The 18,456-nt window shown below is 38.5% G+C and overlaps 1 protein-coding gene across 1 annotated transcript in view; it reads right to left on the reverse strand.

The window, feature by feature from the left end:
- cog5 (component of oligomeric golgi complex 5) overlaps window positions 1–18,456 on the reverse strand; it is a 565,478-nt gene that overhangs the window by 501,256 nt on the left and 45,766 nt on the right. The window contains exons 4-6 of the mRNA XM_039761193.1: window positions 10,944–10,998; window positions 10,068–10,137; window positions 1,786–1,906 (exon numbers count right to left, since the gene is read on the reverse strand). Coding sequence (XP_039617127.1) covers window positions 1,786–1,906; window positions 10,068–10,137; window positions 10,944–10,998 — 246 coding nt within the window. The remainder of the gene's footprint in view (window positions 1–1,785; window positions 1,907–10,067; window positions 10,138–10,943; window positions 10,999–18,456) is intronic.

Raw genomic sequence — 18,456 nt, forward strand, 5'->3', positions numbered from 1 at the left:
TAAATTAAACCTGTCAGCTTGTACATGTATGAATTTACCATTGCAGAGTACCTAATACCTACAGTGAAATTTACCTTTGGTAAATAATAACACATAGCCTCTAAAAGTGGACTAGTGTTACAAAAAGAGTAACCTTCGCTTTAGGCATATGTTTGTTTGAATTACAGTAATTGACAAGTTTGAAGAAAAACATTTAAGGTTACATTTTAAAGGCAGAACCATACAATCAAAACAAAAATAGTTAAAAGAGCTGTGCATAAAGTACATCTTTTCCTTTTTAACCTCCTGGAGGCTGTAAAATGTAAATAAACTGATAACCCAAGAAACTGGACAACAATTCTGATATTACAAAAAAATGATGCGTCATGCCTATTGCCCTGTCTTGAAGTCATATAACCAAAAAAAATAGCCATACTAAGCAAACTAAACAAGTTGAATATGAAGTGTAGTGTATTGGTTATGGAGCTGGACTCTAACAAATCCAAGGCTAACTGTTCAATTCACACTTCTGTGTCACTCTGTAATCTTAAGTAATCATTTTAATTGTTTGTACTCCAAAACATAAGTAAACAACAATACTTTACCTTAATCTTCCAAAGTACCTGGGATAAAGTTAATCTTTTCCAACCATTCAACTACTAGGCACCATAAATACACCAATCATTTGTGCCCTGTCCTGAGTGGCACAAATTGTAAACAGATCATTCCAAATTAGTTGATTAAACAATTACATGAAAAGACAATATAAAAGACCAAGTCTGTTAAATACTGGAAAAATTGGCTGTCACTCAAGAGATAAGCAGTGTGATTACTTAATTCTAAACACTTCTACAATAAACTATGTCAACCCAAGAACAGCTCAATGCAGCTTCCATTTGACACAACAGAAGCTAGAAGCCAATAACCCAACAGCAGAACATGTTGCTGCCAGAAATAATCAATGATGCAAAAAAAATCCTCAGTCCATCTACCCATCAATTTCCTAAAGCAAAAACTAACCCTCGATGATGCAATATTCCATTACAAGGCATACTGTACTCATGCACACACCAACAGTCATGCCAGTCTAATTACGAGTTTAGACAGAACAGATTTTAACCAGTGTTTGGTTTTATCAGAAATAACATAATACTTTAACAGTCAGAATTAAACCAAAAAAATATTAAAACAAGAAATGTATGTTTAGCAATCATATTAAAATATTGCAGCAATTGAAATTGGGATAATAAACCTTAAATAATTAATACGTTTGTGAAAATAATATTGTTTTAAAGGTTTAGAGACAAACACGCTGGGCTAGAATATCTTTCAAACTCAATCTATATAGATGAGCATTTTTTTTTTTTTGAAGGAACAAAACTAAATAATTACTTAAAGTACATTTACTTTAGCAGTAATCAAGGACAAAACATTCTCTTTTAAAAGCAGTCATGCTTTAGCCAATTCACATATTGTACATGCTCCTAGGTTGCCACCTACAGGCCTTTTGATTTTACTCTAAAAAACAAATTTATTCATATATAAAAATGACCCACATGTTGTGCACCACTACAAACACTGAAGTGTAACAAACTTTCCTGGATTTCACAAAAAACTATCTGAAGCAAGACTAAAACAAAGAATCCAAAGTATTTGTGAGTCACCAGGTCAGATCTATTATTAAGTCATGTTCCTCAAACACATCTAAAAGATGCTTGTAAATGCACAATTGGTTTTTTTCTGAATCTACTCATAACAGATAAATATATTTAAAACCATTTAATGTACAAATATTAAAATTCTTACCAAGTTCATTAAGACTCTGTGCGGCTTTAGTGATTTCTCGGCTGCCTCCTTGTAATTGTCCCTGAAGCCTCTTGCTGAGGTACAATATACGGATTATTCTTCTCAGCATATCACAAGCCACCTAAACAGAAAGCATTTTGCCTTTATTACAAAGTATCCCAGACTACTTCACAAAATTTCTAAATGTGTACCAATGATCATTTATTTCATCATAGCATAAGGAACTAATTATTATTTTATTCACAGTTTATTAAAACATTTTACACAAAAACATGCCTCCAATTTAATTGGCAAATATAGTGTAATACAGCAATTTTTTTCCTGCTTGGCTGACTTTTAGTCTCATCAGAAATTCAGTCTTTCACCATCTACTACCTTTAGAATAAGCAGCACATTCTTACTTTGAATCCTTTACTTATGCAGCTGCACAATCATTTAAGATGGTTACTGTGTACACTCAGTCCCACTTTATGAGCAGAAGTGTGGATGCAATTTTATTGTTCTGGGTACAGGAAAATGCGGCTCTTGAAACTGAGTCTCATGAAGGCCAGATGTGTACAAGTGGGTAGAGGTGAGTATAAGAGTGATCAACAAATGAGTGACACAGTCACAATTCTGCAAGAACTTTATTAAATTGTGGTGCTAAAGCAGGAAACAAGTCCTTGGACTTATTTGATTTACCAGTCAATCTATATCCCAGCCCTCTGGTATGGTCTCGACTCGAGCTCTGGTAGTGGCCAAAGGATTTAATTTGCTACCTGAAGTCAGGGCTCGAGTTGCCTTGACAGCTTGCATATTGTGTTCTTTCTAGTTAGCCAATAAAAGATGTCATTTTGCTTAACTTCTCACTACATCCATAATGGCTAACACAGTACAACACCCTAGCATTACAGACAAAAATGAATAATTACACAAGAAAAAACATATTCAATGATACATTTATTCATTTACCCTCACATTTCACGCTCTTTTTCTTTATTTTTTGTCACATTTCTCAATACTATTTATTTGTGTATTTATTTAATTTTGATTTAAATATTTTTGATAACTTGCAAGAATAAGCAAAATTAAAACACTTGATCAAATAGAGTTCTATCATTGCCACTGCCTACGTGGCAAGAAAATGTTCCTCCTAAATTTCAAAGATGGGCATATAAGGCAAATATGTAACACTAAACTTCCATAGTATGAGTTAGATTAAGTTTACACTGCGATATACGCTGCTATGGACTGGCATCCCTTCCAAAGTTGGTTCATGCCTTTTGCCTAATGTTATAACAAGCCCTGGCTACCTACAATGTAAATTGAACTAAATAGGTTCAGAAAATATTGGTATGTTATAAACGGGAGGAGGAACTTTGTTGTTCACCCTCTTACCCATAATGATACAGAAGTCCAAAGTATACAATATTGTAGTGTTTATCACAAAACAATATATAAGAATGAACAAATGGATGAAAACAAAGAATACTAAAAATACAAGTAAACAATAAAAAAAAAAAAAAACTATAATCTTTCTGAGCCAACCTGTACAGGTAGGGATTGAATCTTGCCCACTATGTGGAGTTGTTTATCCACTTACCCACATTTTCTATACTAGAACCACTCACACCTCTTTCTCTCTCTCCTCCAATCACTTTATTCAACCTCACCTGTCTTGTCCTGATCAAATCAATGCACAACTTTAGACTCAAATGTCCAATGGCAAAAATTTGCATTTAAGCCACACCATGGGAGTTACACTCAAACCATCCAAAGAATAGCATATGGGATTACATACAGCTTGTGAAATTCTCTTTACAAATCACATTCAGTCATGTGAAAAAGTAAGTACACCACCCACTGCACAATTGTAAACTGGTATTGGTATTTAGCCTCACCAGCTTTTTGCAGGACAGTATATAGTTTCACCTGGAGGTGTCCTGCTGAATACAATTAACTGTGCTCTGTCAGTCCTCAGTATTAAAATGTTTAGAGAAATGGTTAGTATCTGCATCCTTTCAGGTGCACATGAAGGGGTGTTGGCCAATGTCATGGGCCACAGGGTGACGTGTCTTGGGAGGATTTTGGAATAGCTGTATGGGCGTCTCTCCATGAAGGGCTTTGGGTTTGGAAGTGCCAAGATGGGGAGGTGTGGTATAATTTTAAGAACTGCATTTTCTTTTGCCACTTTTGTTACCAGCAAAGGAGGTGTATTTCAGCTGGCATAGGTGGCAATGTGCAGGAGTCGGGAGGTGTATGTGAGTGTGAAACTGCGCTATATTATCGGTGGGGAAAAGTGCCTTCACATCATAGCTCCCTAGTCAGAAGGAATATCAAACTCAGTAACTGTAGTTAATGATCTTGCTGTTAGAACACTTCAGTAAACACAACTGGAAATTAAAAAGGATTACAAAATAAAACAACTCGGTGACAACTTTCCAGTATAGTTTCAAATTTCTAAATAATTGCAAGTTTGTCACATTCTGATTATTTGATGTATGATATTACTAGAGCTGGAATAAGGCTTTCTGGGTATTGTGAATTCAGCTACAATCTCCACTCTTTTTTTCCCTCTTTTTCCACTCTATCATTGTACAATGAACACAAGACATCAGACAAACAAGCCTCTCCTTTGTTTGCACAGCCCAAAATGCTCAAGTTCTTTACCTCTTGTGCATGCACTATATGAATTTTACTTCAGAGTGAACACTTATTGGTTATCAGCTCACCGGGCAAGTCGCAGACTGGTTGGACTGAGTTGCTGGGACTGTCACACTACAAGAGGTGACATCTCAGGAGCGCACTACAACTGTGAATGAAAATTACTGGAAACTGTGTAGTGTGAAAGAACTTTAAGTTATATACATTTTTGCAGAAGGCCTATTCAAAAATTAAAGATCTATTTTGGTTGAATAAGATTGGGTTGGCCAAGACTGATCATACCTATAGTTAGAAGACCCAAAGACTGACAATTATCCATCCATCCACTATCCAACACACTATATCCTAACTACAGGGTCACGGGGGTCTGCTGGAGCCAATCCCAGCCAACACAGGGTACAAGGAAGGAAACAGACCCGCAGTGAGGACGTGTTTTCAGCATTATCGCAGTTTATGTACGCAGCTGGATCGCATGTAACAAAAATGGTTTTCCTTACAACAGACGGGGCACCAGCAATGACTGGTAAAGATAGAGGACTTGTCACTCGTATGAAGGCACTTCAACCAAACCTTGTTGCTGATCAATGCATCATTCATCAGTTGGGCTCTCTGTTCAAAACTTTGTGACGAACTGGCGGAAGTGATGTCTACTCTTGTAAAATTAGTGAATTTTTTACGATATAATTCGTCTCTGCAGCATCGTCTGTTTTGTTTTTTTCTTGAAGAGATGTCTGCAGAATTTGGAGATTTGCTTTTTCACAATGACGTCAGATGGTTAAGCAAGGGCCGTGTGTTGGAAAGGTTCTGGAATCTCCGTGAAGATGTAGCTGACTTCCTGCAGTCCTTGAATACAAAGAAAGCTGCAGAATTTTTAACATTTATTCAAGACAGTGACAAAGTCGCACTGCTGGCATTTCTTGTTGATATTATGGGACATATAAATACACTGAATTTGTCACTTCAGGGTGCAGACAAAACCGTTGTCGAATTGCAAGAAAAATGTTGTGCCTTTGAAACAAAACTGAGCATTTTCATCAATGACTTGGAAGGTGGCAAGATGCTGCATTTCCCAAACCTGAAGAGCTGCATGACAGCTGATCAACCGGCATGTTTTCAGTTGATTTCCACATTTCTACATCATTTGAAAGTTGAGTTTCATGAACGTTTAAAGGATTTCAGAAAACTGAAGCCTGTGTTTTTGTTTGTTGGTGATCCTTTCATTGTCCAGCCTCACGGTGAATGGACATCTGTGGCTGCCTCAATTTTTCCGAACTCAAACCTGTCACTGTTGCAAATGGAAGCAGCTGATTTGCAAGCTTCTCACGTTTTGAAAGCAAAATTGAACGAAGTCGGCATAACAATTTTTTGGTCAAAGTTTGTTCCAGATTCTCAGTATCCTGATGCAAAGAAACTGGCGATTTCCGTGCTCACTATGTTTGGTTCAACATATTCTTGTGAGTGTGCGTTCTCCACTATGAACACAATCAAGACGAAACATCAAAGTGTAATTACCGACCAGAACCTCAGGAATGCAATGAAAATTGCAATGACTGGTTACTCACCGAACTATGCTGCCTTTATGAAATCGAAACAACAGTTTCAAACTTCACACTGAGTGACAATCATTTGCATACCAATTGTTGTAATTTGTGTGTTAATTGCAAGTAGTCATGTGACTTTTTTGAATTGTTTTCCATGTTTTGTGCACGTCTTGGTCTTCTGTAAAAATTGTATCATTTGCATTGAATCTATTACTAGCCTCTTACAGACCTACACCTACAGTCCTACACGGTAAACCTGGCTATAGAGGACCCCGATGGTTGGTGGTGAACTGAATGTGGACCGGCATTCAAAAAGTTTGAGTACCCCTGATATATATATATATGTTTATATGAGTGTGTGTGTGTATGTGTATATATATATATATATATATATATATATATATATATATATATATATATATATATATATATATAGCAGAATGCTCAAGCTTCGAGAGGAGAAGTAGTGTGTTAAAGAAGTTATGAAAAAGAAAAGGAAACATTTTAAAAATAACGTAAGATGATTGTTAATGTAATTGTTTTGTCACTGATATGAGTGTTGTTGTCATATCTATCTATCTATATCTATATACATCTATATATATATATATCTACAGTATATGTATAAACTAGCAAAATACCCGCGCTTCGCAGCGGCGAAATACTGCCTTAAAATTTTTATTAAGAAGAAAATTAAACCCTTTTAAACTTAGGGAAAATATACAAATAATTATTTGTTAGGGATCTCTTTGTATACCACATTGTCAGTTCAGTCCTCTGGTTGTAATATGACCAAGCTGTGCGCTGAGCTTACTCTTAAGCATGCAACATACAGTTGGCCATGTGAACAGTAATCCTGTTTCAAATCTCACAGCTTGGATTGCTGCTGTCATAATCGGTTTGAGTTTCATGGTTTGTTTCAATTACGACAGTATTTGTAGGACTTTTGTTGAAGAGACATTCGGCATCTGTCAAGCGTTGTAAGTATACAACCGGTTTCATCGATAACTTCACATCCAGCTTTTGAGAGTTTAAACATTCATAAACATCAAAGTGTCCACTACTGAAATCGTCACCTGTCAATCTAAGATGTTTAAGAGGCATTGGCGGTTGTCCAAAGGTGTAAAATATTTGGCCATTTCGGTACACTTGAAGGTGACAACCGAACAATTCAGCGGCAGCCATCAACTCACATGCAGAACCATAGGTGAAGGGCTTAAGCATTTCACTCTTATAGTGCTCCTGTGTAGTATAATTATCTCCTGTACCATCATCAGTCCACACCTTGAACTTGTCCCAGTCATTCAATACATAAGACACAATGTTCCTCCGGATATCAAGAGTGAGCCTGATATAGCCGTGCAATATGTAACAAAGAGAATGGAAAAGGTAGGTGCCATCTCCGGGCATAGAAACCACTCAGTAAGTGACAGTTCTTTAATCGATGGTGATCACATCGATAGACATGATAATGGGGATACGGTGGGAACGATAAAGGAAATGGGTACCTGAGCAATGTAAAGTAAGTCTAAAATACCTACACAATAACAATAATCGTAATAAATGAACAACAAAACAGCGGAGAAGCCGTGGATTAAATAAAAAGGCTGTAGTTATCAGCAGGGAGACGTGAATCCCGTGGCGAAGCAAGAAAGGGAATGTAGAGACTGGAGCGACGGATGGCCTTATATAGGCAGGCAGCCAACAACGTGGGAGGCGTTGGGATGGGTGACCCAACGCCGCCTCACACGATGACCGAGCTGCAGGCTATGGACGTATATATGTACGAAAGTAGGATTCAGTTAGCGTTGGGAACCCGTGTACCAAATTTCTTGAAGATGGGCCCATAAGTAACAAGTACAATAACAATAATCGTAATAAATGAACAACAAAACAGCGGAGAAGCCGTGGATTAAATAAAAAGGCTGTAGTTATCAGCAGGGAGACGTGAATCCCGTGGCAAAGCAAGGAAGGGGTATGCGTCACTCACTTCATATTCTTTTGCTGCCTTCTCAATTGTGTAATGCGTTTTTGTTCAGCTCTTTGAGCTGTTTCTTTTTGTCTACGTACTGCGTTCACAGTCAGTTCACGTGAGCCGTTCGGAGTACATGCATCGAAGGTTCTCAGCTGTGCTTGTGCTATCTCGTGTGATGTTACAATGTTAGCTCAGACCCGGCAATGTGTCTTCTCATTAAACTTGTATCTCGCGAATATCGTATTTGTCGTAGGCATGACAAATGCCAGCATGTCTATGAACTTAATTTAAACTTAAGGTTTACATCGTACTTTATTTCCGCAGTAGCTGCACTTATGATTATGCTTGTATGAGTCAATCGCTTCATATACTTTTGCTGCCTTCTCAATTGTGTAATGCGTATTTTTTTCAGCGCTCTTTGGAGCTCTTGCTTTTTGTCTTTGTACTGCGTTCACAGTCAGTTCACGTGAGCTGCTCGGAGTACAGGTACATGCATCGAAGGTTCTCAGCTGTGCTTGTGCTATCTCGTGCGATGTCCACGATGTCTGCATTCAACTGTTTTTTCTTTTTCAGTGACGTGCTCCCTCACTTTAGAAAGTTTCTGTCTCAATTTTTTTCCATCTCCTTCCCCCTCCTCTATCCGACTCGCCATTGCAACCGCATTTATTTTCCTTTACATTCTTCTTCTCCTCAGGTGTTCTTCTTCGTTGGTAGAACTGTGTGCAGTCTTGACAAACAATAACAAACAATACTGCCCCCAGGCGTTTATGCAGTGCTTTGCAGTTACAAAAACCAATGTGGTTCTTTGTGACTGGAGCCTCTATCGAAGGTTCTGTTCATGACATGTCAACAATAAAAAAGCCTCGTCGACGATTTTTTGTAGTCGACGTTGTCGATTATGTTGACTTATCGTTGCAGACCTACTCTCCTGTATTTCCCCATTCCACCACCAGGTTTCCTTTTCCTCCTTCCTCTTTCCAGATGTCGCACCAAGCACCCTTTTTGCTGTTACCCTTACTACATCTGCAGTAGTTTCCCAGCTGTCTGGTAACTCTTCACTACCACCCAGTGCCTGTCTCACCTCCTCCCTAAACTCAACCTTGCAGTCTTCCTTTTTCAAATTCCACCATTTGATCCTTGGCTCTGCCCTCACTCTCTTCCTCTTCTTGATCTCCAACATCATCCTACAGACCACCATCCTATGCTGCTTAACTACACTTTCCCCTGCCACCACTTTGCAGTCTTTAATCTCCTTCAGATCAACTCTTCTGCATAGGATGTAATCTACCTGTGTGCATCTTCCTACACTCTTGTACATAACCCTATGATCCTCCCTCTTCTTAAAATATGTATTCACCACAGCCATGTCCATCCTTTTGGCAAAATCCACTATCCTTTGACCTTCTTCATTCATCTCCTTGACACCATACCTACCCATCACCGCCTCGTCTCCTCTGGTCCCTTCACCAACACGCCCATTGAAATCCACTCCAATCACCACTTTCTGTCCCTTTGGTACACTGTTCATCACTTCACCCAACTCATTCCAAAAATTTTCTTTCTCACCCATTGCAAACCCAACTTGCGGTGCATATGCACTAACAACATTCATAATCACTTCTCCAATTTACAACTTCATAATCATTACTGTGTCTGACACTCTTTTCACCTCCAAAACCATCTTGACATACTGCTCCTTCAGAATAACTCCTGCCCCATTTTTCCTCCCATCCACACCATGATAGAACAATTTGAATCTGCCTCCAATCCACCTGGCCTTATTCCCCTTCCATTTAGTCTCTTGCACGCACAATATATCAACCTTCCTTCTCTCCATCATATCTGCTAACTCTCTCCCCTTACCAGTCATACTGCCAACATTCAAAGTTCCTACCCTCAATTCCACTCTCTTTACTTTCCCAACACGTCTCCCCCCTCTTCTTCTCCTTCGGCCATCAGTAGCCCAATTTCCACCAGAACCCTTTTGGCTAACAGTGCTGGTGGCGGTCGTTGTTAACACGGGGCTCGACTGATCAAAGCATGATGCAATTGAAATGGTAAAATAAGTGAATTCTATGATATACAAAAAGATTAAAATGGAACAAGTAAGCGAGTTTACATACCTGTAGCCTTGCTAGCTGGGAAGTCCGAGCAACAATTTTATTGTAAGGATCAACAATCTTGGCCCTTATTCTGTATATTAAAATATAAAAATGACATTTTCATACAACCAAGTCAAAGCATTATATGAGCATCCTACATTTGTTAATAATAAAATAAATGTACATATTATTTGCACACATTGTAGCTGGTTTAACTAACAAAGCACAGGGAATAGCTAGCAAAGCCCTAAAAGAAAGAGTATAAAAAGTATAACCTAGGAGAAATCAAGTAACATTTTCTCAGAACCCTACAGGGCAGGTACACACCAAGTGCTAGTGATGTCTGACTCTCCACCAATGTTGGGAATGAGGTTTTGGAAGATTAGCAGAACCTCAGCATATTTAATGGTTAATAAAAGACAGTACATGATCTCTGATCAAAGAAATATGAATATATATTGTCATTTTAAAGTTAGAGCTAGCAAGAGATCTGTTATATATTTCTGGCCAACAAAAAGGTAACAGATGGTCCTGAAGTCGTAAGGAGTGGTAACTGAGATGACCCATCACCAGTGGCTATTTCAGTCTAGATTTGGATGATGACTGGGACTCTAGTGTGAGTAACAAAGGCCAGGATTTAAGAGTGTGATGCTCGAGCTAAAGATAGCGAACCTGAGGAGTAAACCAACATAAACAGAAACCAAATTGTTTCATAGTCCTGAATAAAATGTTTGTAGAAATGTTAATTTTAACATCAAAACCACTTTAGATAGAGAACTATTTAAAAAAAAAAGTTGTTAAGAAGGTCAGTGTAATTCTTGTCAATAACTATCATCAAACTTGCTAGCCACACCTTTTATTTTTCCATGTTAAAGCTTAAAACATTACAGCTAGTACCTGTCAACAGCTCCTTGCAGAGCAGATATTCGTGTTTGCATCATCTGAAGCACTCCTAAAAATAAGTACAAAATAATTAATAGAAATACACTGCATCTTTTTAAAGTTTTACATACTTATTTTTCCTTGAACTTCACTTAGTCATTAACAAGTTCTACTGCTAAGAAACATTGTTGGAAAAACAAGAAAAAACATCACTTTTTAACTTCCTGCATTTAACAAAATAGTAATAAATGTACAAATTTAAAACTAAGTTACCAGTATAAGATGGTGGAAATGCAAACTTACAAGCACTACGTGGAAGTGAAGAACAAACATTAAAGATAATTCTACTGTAGTATATTGATAGCAATAAGGCAGAAGAACCCTTTGCTGTGCCACTCTCCAAAAATTAAGCCTTCAATCAATGTCTTTGTGATAACAGCTGTAAATGAATGACAGAACATCAGCATTTCACTGACACTTTACTGCATGTATTCTAGAGAACACTGCAATTTAGTCATTTTTTTCCCCGTTACCATTCAAATAGCTAATAATTTCTACATGCCCTGGACTATAAGGGAAATGATTTAATATTAGCAAAGGATCATCTGAGGTCTAAGAAAAAAACTTTAGTAGGATAATCTTGTTGACCATTGCATTTATTACTGTTGTTTGTTTGTTTTTCTTTTTCTAATTAACTGGTAAGAACCTTGCGCCTTTTGTGATGTTAGCTTTAATTTTAAACTCAAAAAGATTACAGTGGCAGTCTTTTAGTTTTCTACACCTAAACCAAATGTGGTTTATTAATGGAAGACTTTCAGTCATTTAAATGATCCAGAAATTCACCCATGTAACTAACCTGTTTAATCCACATACTGTATTGGATATCAGGAAGCCAGAGCCTATACTGGCATCACTAGGCCTAAGTAAGGAATCAGCTCTGAATAAGAAACCAATCCATCATAAGCAGAGACAACATGAAAATTAAACAAACCAGAAAAATAAAAATAATTAATAGTTAAAATGAAAATAAATAAATCAAATTACACTGTAAATCTAGATGGAACTGAAATTGAAGGTCCAAAATAATGCCTATTCTCAATTTGTTTTGCAATTCCATTACAAGTAAGATTAAAAACCACATAGACACTTATGCAGATACATAAACATCCATCCATCCATTTTCCAACCCGCTGAATCCAAACACTGGGTCACGGGGTCTGCTGGAGCCAATCCCAGCCAACATAGGGCACAAGGCAGGAACCAATCCCGGGCAGGGTGCCAACCCACCGCTGGACACACACAAACACACCCACACACCAAGCACACACTAGGGCCAATTTAGAATCGCCAACCCACCTAATTGTCTTTGGACTGTGGGAGGAAACCGGAGCGCCCGGAGGAAACCCATGCAGACACGGGGAGAACATGCAAACTCCATGCAGGGAGGACCCGGGAAACGAACCCGGGTCTCCTAACTGCGAGGCAGCAGCGCTACCACTGCGCCACCATGCCGCCCGATATATAAAACCAAAAAAAATAAGTGTCTTTCTGCATTATGGAAAAGAAAGACAAGTATGCAGTCTGAATAGAAGCTTAACAAGATTTTGTGCAAACTGGCTCTAAAAGCCTCATGGTACTTGAGCTAACAGAGAGTGTGGCGGTCAGCGGGGACACTTGCCCGGCTAGAAAGCCTCAGTGATGGAAGGACCAGGGGAGAGGACATATCCACAACAACAGCTCCCCCACGATGCGAGAGGGCAGTCTCACTGGATTGCATCAGGGACACAGGGCTTGGAGCTGGGAGGCTCAACCCTGTTGGGGCACATGGTCACCGCCAGGGGGCGCCTAAACAGTCCCTGAGCCATGGAGATCCAGGAACACGTGGAGTACTTCCAGGGACCCTTACAGCACTTCCGCCACACTTGGGAGTGCTGCTGAAAGAAGATCAGAGTGCAACTGAAGCACTTCCAGGTGCACTATAAAAGTGGCTATCTCACTCCATTCTGGGTGCCTGAGTCGGGAGGTGGTGGACAGAGCTTGCGTGGAGGAGTGTAGCCGGTAAAGGAAAAAGAGAAAGAGAAGAAGAAAAAGAAACTGAGCCATAGTTGTAATTGTTGGTGATTTGTGCACTGTATGCTGAAAAGAACAAATTTAAAAGAAGGCTTTATTTTGCACTTGTGTCTCTGTGCCTGTGTGTGTAGGGGGCTGATCATTCACAAGATATACAGTATAAAATCTCATTACAATGACAGCTTAGAGGCCATGCAGTCCAACATGGCTTGTCGATCACTATTCAACTAAATCCTGCAAAATAATATTAAGTAGAGTGTTAAAGACGAGTAATACCACAGTAATTACCTAGTAATTTATTACATGAATCTATGACTCTGTGTAAAGAAAAACATTCTGACATCTAAATGAAATGTACAGTCAAGAGGACTCCTTTTTTCATTTGAATTATAAAATGTAACACTACAGGGCACCACTGAATCTCAAACCCCAGGCACAACTATTATAAAACAGTCATGGGTTCAAATTAAATAATTTGAAAAAAAAAAATAACTCCAATAGGCTCCTTCTCAGTTCATCCAGTCCATCACAACATACATAACACAAAATAATCCTTCTCCTCACCATCAACACCTCCAATGAGTATTATCCAACACCTCCACTGAGGTGAGGCAGCCCCTTTCTATCTTGGACCCAGAAGGATTTCTAGTGCCATAGCACTACATGACGATGGTACTTCTGAGTCCCTCAAAACTGGGATAATTTCCTTCTACAGCTCACCGTGGTGGAACCCATGATGTCCAGTTCCCAACACCCCCTGCTATCATATGCATTGGTGAATCAACCCAGGAGTGCTGCCATTTAGCATATCAGGGTGCTGAAGTATCTTATATGGTTGTCTCCCTTAATCCATCCCCTTTATAGTTCAATCCGGCAACAAGAATGCCCTCCATCCAGGCCGATACCTTCATCCAATGTCCCTTACTGTTACTATTAGGACTGAGAAATTAAGTCTTACTTTGAGGGCACTCCAACAACAATCATCAGTAAACAGGAAGGGATCAAATACCAAAAATAAATGTGAGAAAAAAGAGCATTCAAATTCAAAAAAGAAAGCAAAAAAATCACTGTCAACACATCAAGCCAGTAAGTCCTAACACTGACTCAAAGTCCTTATTCCTCACTATACTCAAAAGTATTTGTTCTGTTAGAGAGATCCAAAACTTAGATGCCACAGCATGTGCAGTACTACCTTTTATAATGTGGACATGATGATATCATATGTCATACTAATATGACCCACAAGACACCTTGTTACAATAAATAATATTACCTCTGCCGGAAGAGGTAAAAAAACCTACAAAACAATATAACAAAACTAATCATTAAATTAAATGAACGTAATTTCCAAAATAGAAATTATAAAAAATAATGTATTTTAGAGTTCCAAAACATGACCATAACAATATCCTGTAGTAAAGGAAACTGTATAGTCCAAGGGGCATCAAAAGAAATTTCACCCAGGGCCAAATTCTTTCATAGCAAATACACTTTGGCCTGGGTCAGGCCAGGCAACTTCAACAAACCCTGCAAACTCAAACACACACACACACACACACACACTCACACAATCCTAGACACTCTCATCCAATCACTCCTTTATTCACATCACACATACAGTATGTTAAATCAGCTTAAAAAAAGGAATCGCCAAGTATATGTTTAACTTCTTATCTACTACCAGTAACGGCGTACTGCAGTAACATGCAGTGAATACACTTGACTTGAGCATTCCTAGTTTTCACCGTCTTTCTCTGTCTCCATTTAGCATTCGTTTGCTCAGAGGTTGATTTGCTTGCTGCTTCCTGAGCAGCTCTTCTTTTCTCAACCCTAGCGGCCCGCTGCTTTTCTTCTTTCGTCTGCATGTTTTCGCATTAAAACTGATTAAGTCAGTGTTTGTGTTGCAAATACTTAGTATGTTTTCTTTAATTTTTCACTTAAGATGGCACTTAAGTCTTCAGTCTGCCTCAGGCATGATTAGCGAAGGTGGTAGGGAATGAGAACAACTGCAACCGCACTGCTGCCCTGCTGCACTCTACCGAGAGTTGCTTCTACAATAAAATAAAATAAAAATAAAAAGAGTAATAAAAATCATCACTCTGAAAGCAGGTAGACGTCACGTAGTATATGTGTACCAAATTTCAGGTCAATAGTTCAAACAGTTTGCAAGCTACAGGTGATTTAAAATCCTGGACAGACAAACGAACAGCCACAGTAGCTTAGTACAGTATATATAAAGATTATATAGAAAAAACACTAAGGTCTGTGTGTCTAGTCCCTCCAAGCAATCTGATTAATCAGTTTGACTTTGGTGTGATTGGTCAGTTTGGCTTTGGTGATGCAATCAAAAGAAGAAGTGCGAGTGTGAGACACATGAGGGCAATAAATGCATATGAGGCACGCTGAGAGAGTTGCTTTCAAAGACAACAAGTATTAAAGTGAACTTCATGTGAGAAAGGAGCTTTGAAAATAATGAGAGAGTCTGAGAAGCAGGCTTTACAGTATAGCAGTTGATTGAGTAAACGCGGGCGAAGAGATGTTCATACACATGGATTTTGAGGAAAGGCACTTAAGGTACATGTTGAAAAACAAATATTTTTCAATTATTCTATTATCTGTCATTGGCAGGTATCGTTGATAGTAACTTCAAAACAAGTTATCTAGCAAACACGTCTGTCAAAATATCAAGAAGAAAACTTTTACAGAGAATTGCCATTCCAGCAATGAACTTTAAAGAACGTGTTTAGAGTGTCATCATTCACCTGATCTAGAATGAAACAGTTTCTATTATAATAAAATGGGAGATGCCAATATATTCAGATGTATGGGAATTACAAAGTATCTTGTTTTGCACATTGAGGCCTGACACAGGACAATTGAGGTATTGAGAGCAAGCTACAAACTCAGTATAATGTTAAACATGTGCTTTCCTCCAACCTACATGGAAACCAGCTAAGCACAATAAAGTTTTTTTTTATCAGAACCTGCTAGAGATAATGTTATTGAATCTGTCATCCTGAAACGTTCCATGTCATGTTCATGTTTTTGGCAAAGAATATCTAAAGTTGGGATGACAATGTCAATCAGGCTGCTCATATATATCCTGTTGATGAAGTGACAGAAAGCAAAGACCACTGTGCTATGCAATATTTTGTTGGAACGACTTTGCTATTTTCCTTACACACTTATCTACTGTTTCATCAAACATAATACTTCTGGGGGATTTCAATACACATATGGATAATATCAATGTCCCTATTAGTAGAGACTTTACATCCTGCCTTGAGAGTTTTGGATTCCAGCAGCACATTTATGTTCCCACTCATTACAAAGGACATATCTTTGACTTCATTTGCTGTTCTGGAGTTACCCCGCTTGATTGTACTGTAGATGAACTCCCCATAACTGATCACTTTCTTATTTCATTTCAACACTAAGCTTTCCTGTCTCATGTCTTTCCGTAGTATTAAGAATATTAACTTAGACTCTCTTTCCTCTAGTATTGATTCCCTCATAGACATTGATAATTTATCCACTCCTGAAGAACTGGTCTCACACTATAACACTGGACTTAATGGTATTCTTAACTCTGTCGCACCATTAAAAACTAGATCTGTTTCTTTCTCCTTTTCTGCTCCCTGGTTTACGCCTGAACTTCGGCTTTTGAAAGCCTAAGGCCAGCAACTTTAATGGTTATATAAAAAAACTGGACTCTTTGTTCACAAAGACATGTACAAAAACCATATACTTTATTACAAGGACTGTATTGCCCAAACTAAATCTATTATACTCTCATTATTTCTTCCAATGAAGGAAACACCAAGTCATTGTTTTCACTACTTAACAATATCACACAACCCCCAGATTCTTTATCTTCTCACCTTTACTCAACTGAATTTTGCAATTCCCTTATGTCCTTTTTAATGAAAAAATCCAGAAGAATCACCAGTCTCTCTGTACGAATTCCTCCAGTAATGCATTTGAATTTTACCCACCAACTCACTCATTTTCCTCTTTTCAGCTTCTTACCTTCTCAGAAATCTCAGATCTTGTCTGTAAGTCTAAGCCATCAACCTGTCAACTGGACCTCCTCCCAACAGTTCTGATCAAAGCCTGCCTCCCCTCTCTGGTCCCTCTTATCTCTGCTATAATCCACTCTTCTCTCACTACTGGTACTGTTCCTTCATCTTTTAAAACTGCTGCAATAACCCCAATATTGAAAAAACCTAGTGCCGATCCGAGTAATTTCAGTAATTTTCGTCCTGTTTCTAATCTACTAATGACCTCCTTATGGCAGCTGATTCTGGTTTAAATGCTATTCTCATCCTTCTTGATCTGAGTGCAGCCTTTGACACTATTTGTCACACTACTCTTCTCAACAGATGATTTTCGATTGGCATTACCCATACTCCACTAGATTGGTTTAGATCCTACCTCTCAGGCCATACTCAGTTTGTTCAGCTTAAAACTTTCACATCCCAACCCACCGCTGTTACTTCAGGTGTGCCCCAGGGCTCCCTCCTGGTGCCCCTCCTTTTCATTATTTATCTCCTTCCCCTTGGTAATATGTTTCATAAATATAACATTAGCTTCCACTGTTATGCTGATGACACCCAGCTCTATCTCACCAGCAAACCTACTGCTTCCTTTCCACCCTCCTCCCTTACTGATTGCATAGCAGAAATCAAATCCTGGTTTTCTTCGAACTTTCTTAAATTAAATAGTGAAAAAACTGAGGTTCTCCTCATTGGTACAAAATCAACATTATCCAAAATTGATCATTTTTCATCTGTTATTGATAATTTCTCTGTCTCCCATTTCCCACAGGTTAAGAGTCTGGGTGTCATCCTTGACAGTACTTTATCCTTTCAGTCCCACATCAATAACAACATCTCCTGGTCTGCATATTTCCACTTGCGTAATATTAATCGTATTTGCCCCTCCCTCACTCCCCACACCACTGCTATTCTTGTTCATAGCCTTGTCACTTTTCGTCTGAATTACTGCAATTCCCTTTTCTTTGGTCTTTCTCGCATATCTCTTTAGGAACTTTGTTAAACAGAACCTGCCCGATTTTCCTCATCTTGCACCCTCATCCATGCTGGAAAAATATTGCTCAATTTCAAGGACTTAGACACCATCTCTGCAATATACAAAATTATTTTACAGCCCCTCCCTTTCAAAGATCCAAGAGGACAATGGGAAAAAGATCTCTTAATCAATATATCAGAAAAGGAGAGGAAAGTAGCAATGCAGAGAATTCACTCGAGCTCCATATGCGCAAAGCAAACAATTATTCAACTCAAAATTATATATCGAGCACATCTGTCTTACCTAAAACTGTCCAAAATGTTTCCCGGGCATGATCCAACCTGTGAACACTGCAATCAAGTCCCAGCCTCACTGGGTCACATGTTCTGGGCCTGCACCAAATTAACATCATTTTGGACCAAAATTT

Source organism: Polypterus senegalus, chromosome 8 (assembly GCF_016835505.1).
Source record: "Polypterus senegalus isolate Bchr_013 chromosome 8, ASM1683550v1, whole genome shotgun sequence".
Lineage (NCBI taxonomy): Eukaryota > Metazoa > Chordata > Cladistia > Polypteriformes > Polypteridae > Polypterus > Polypterus senegalus.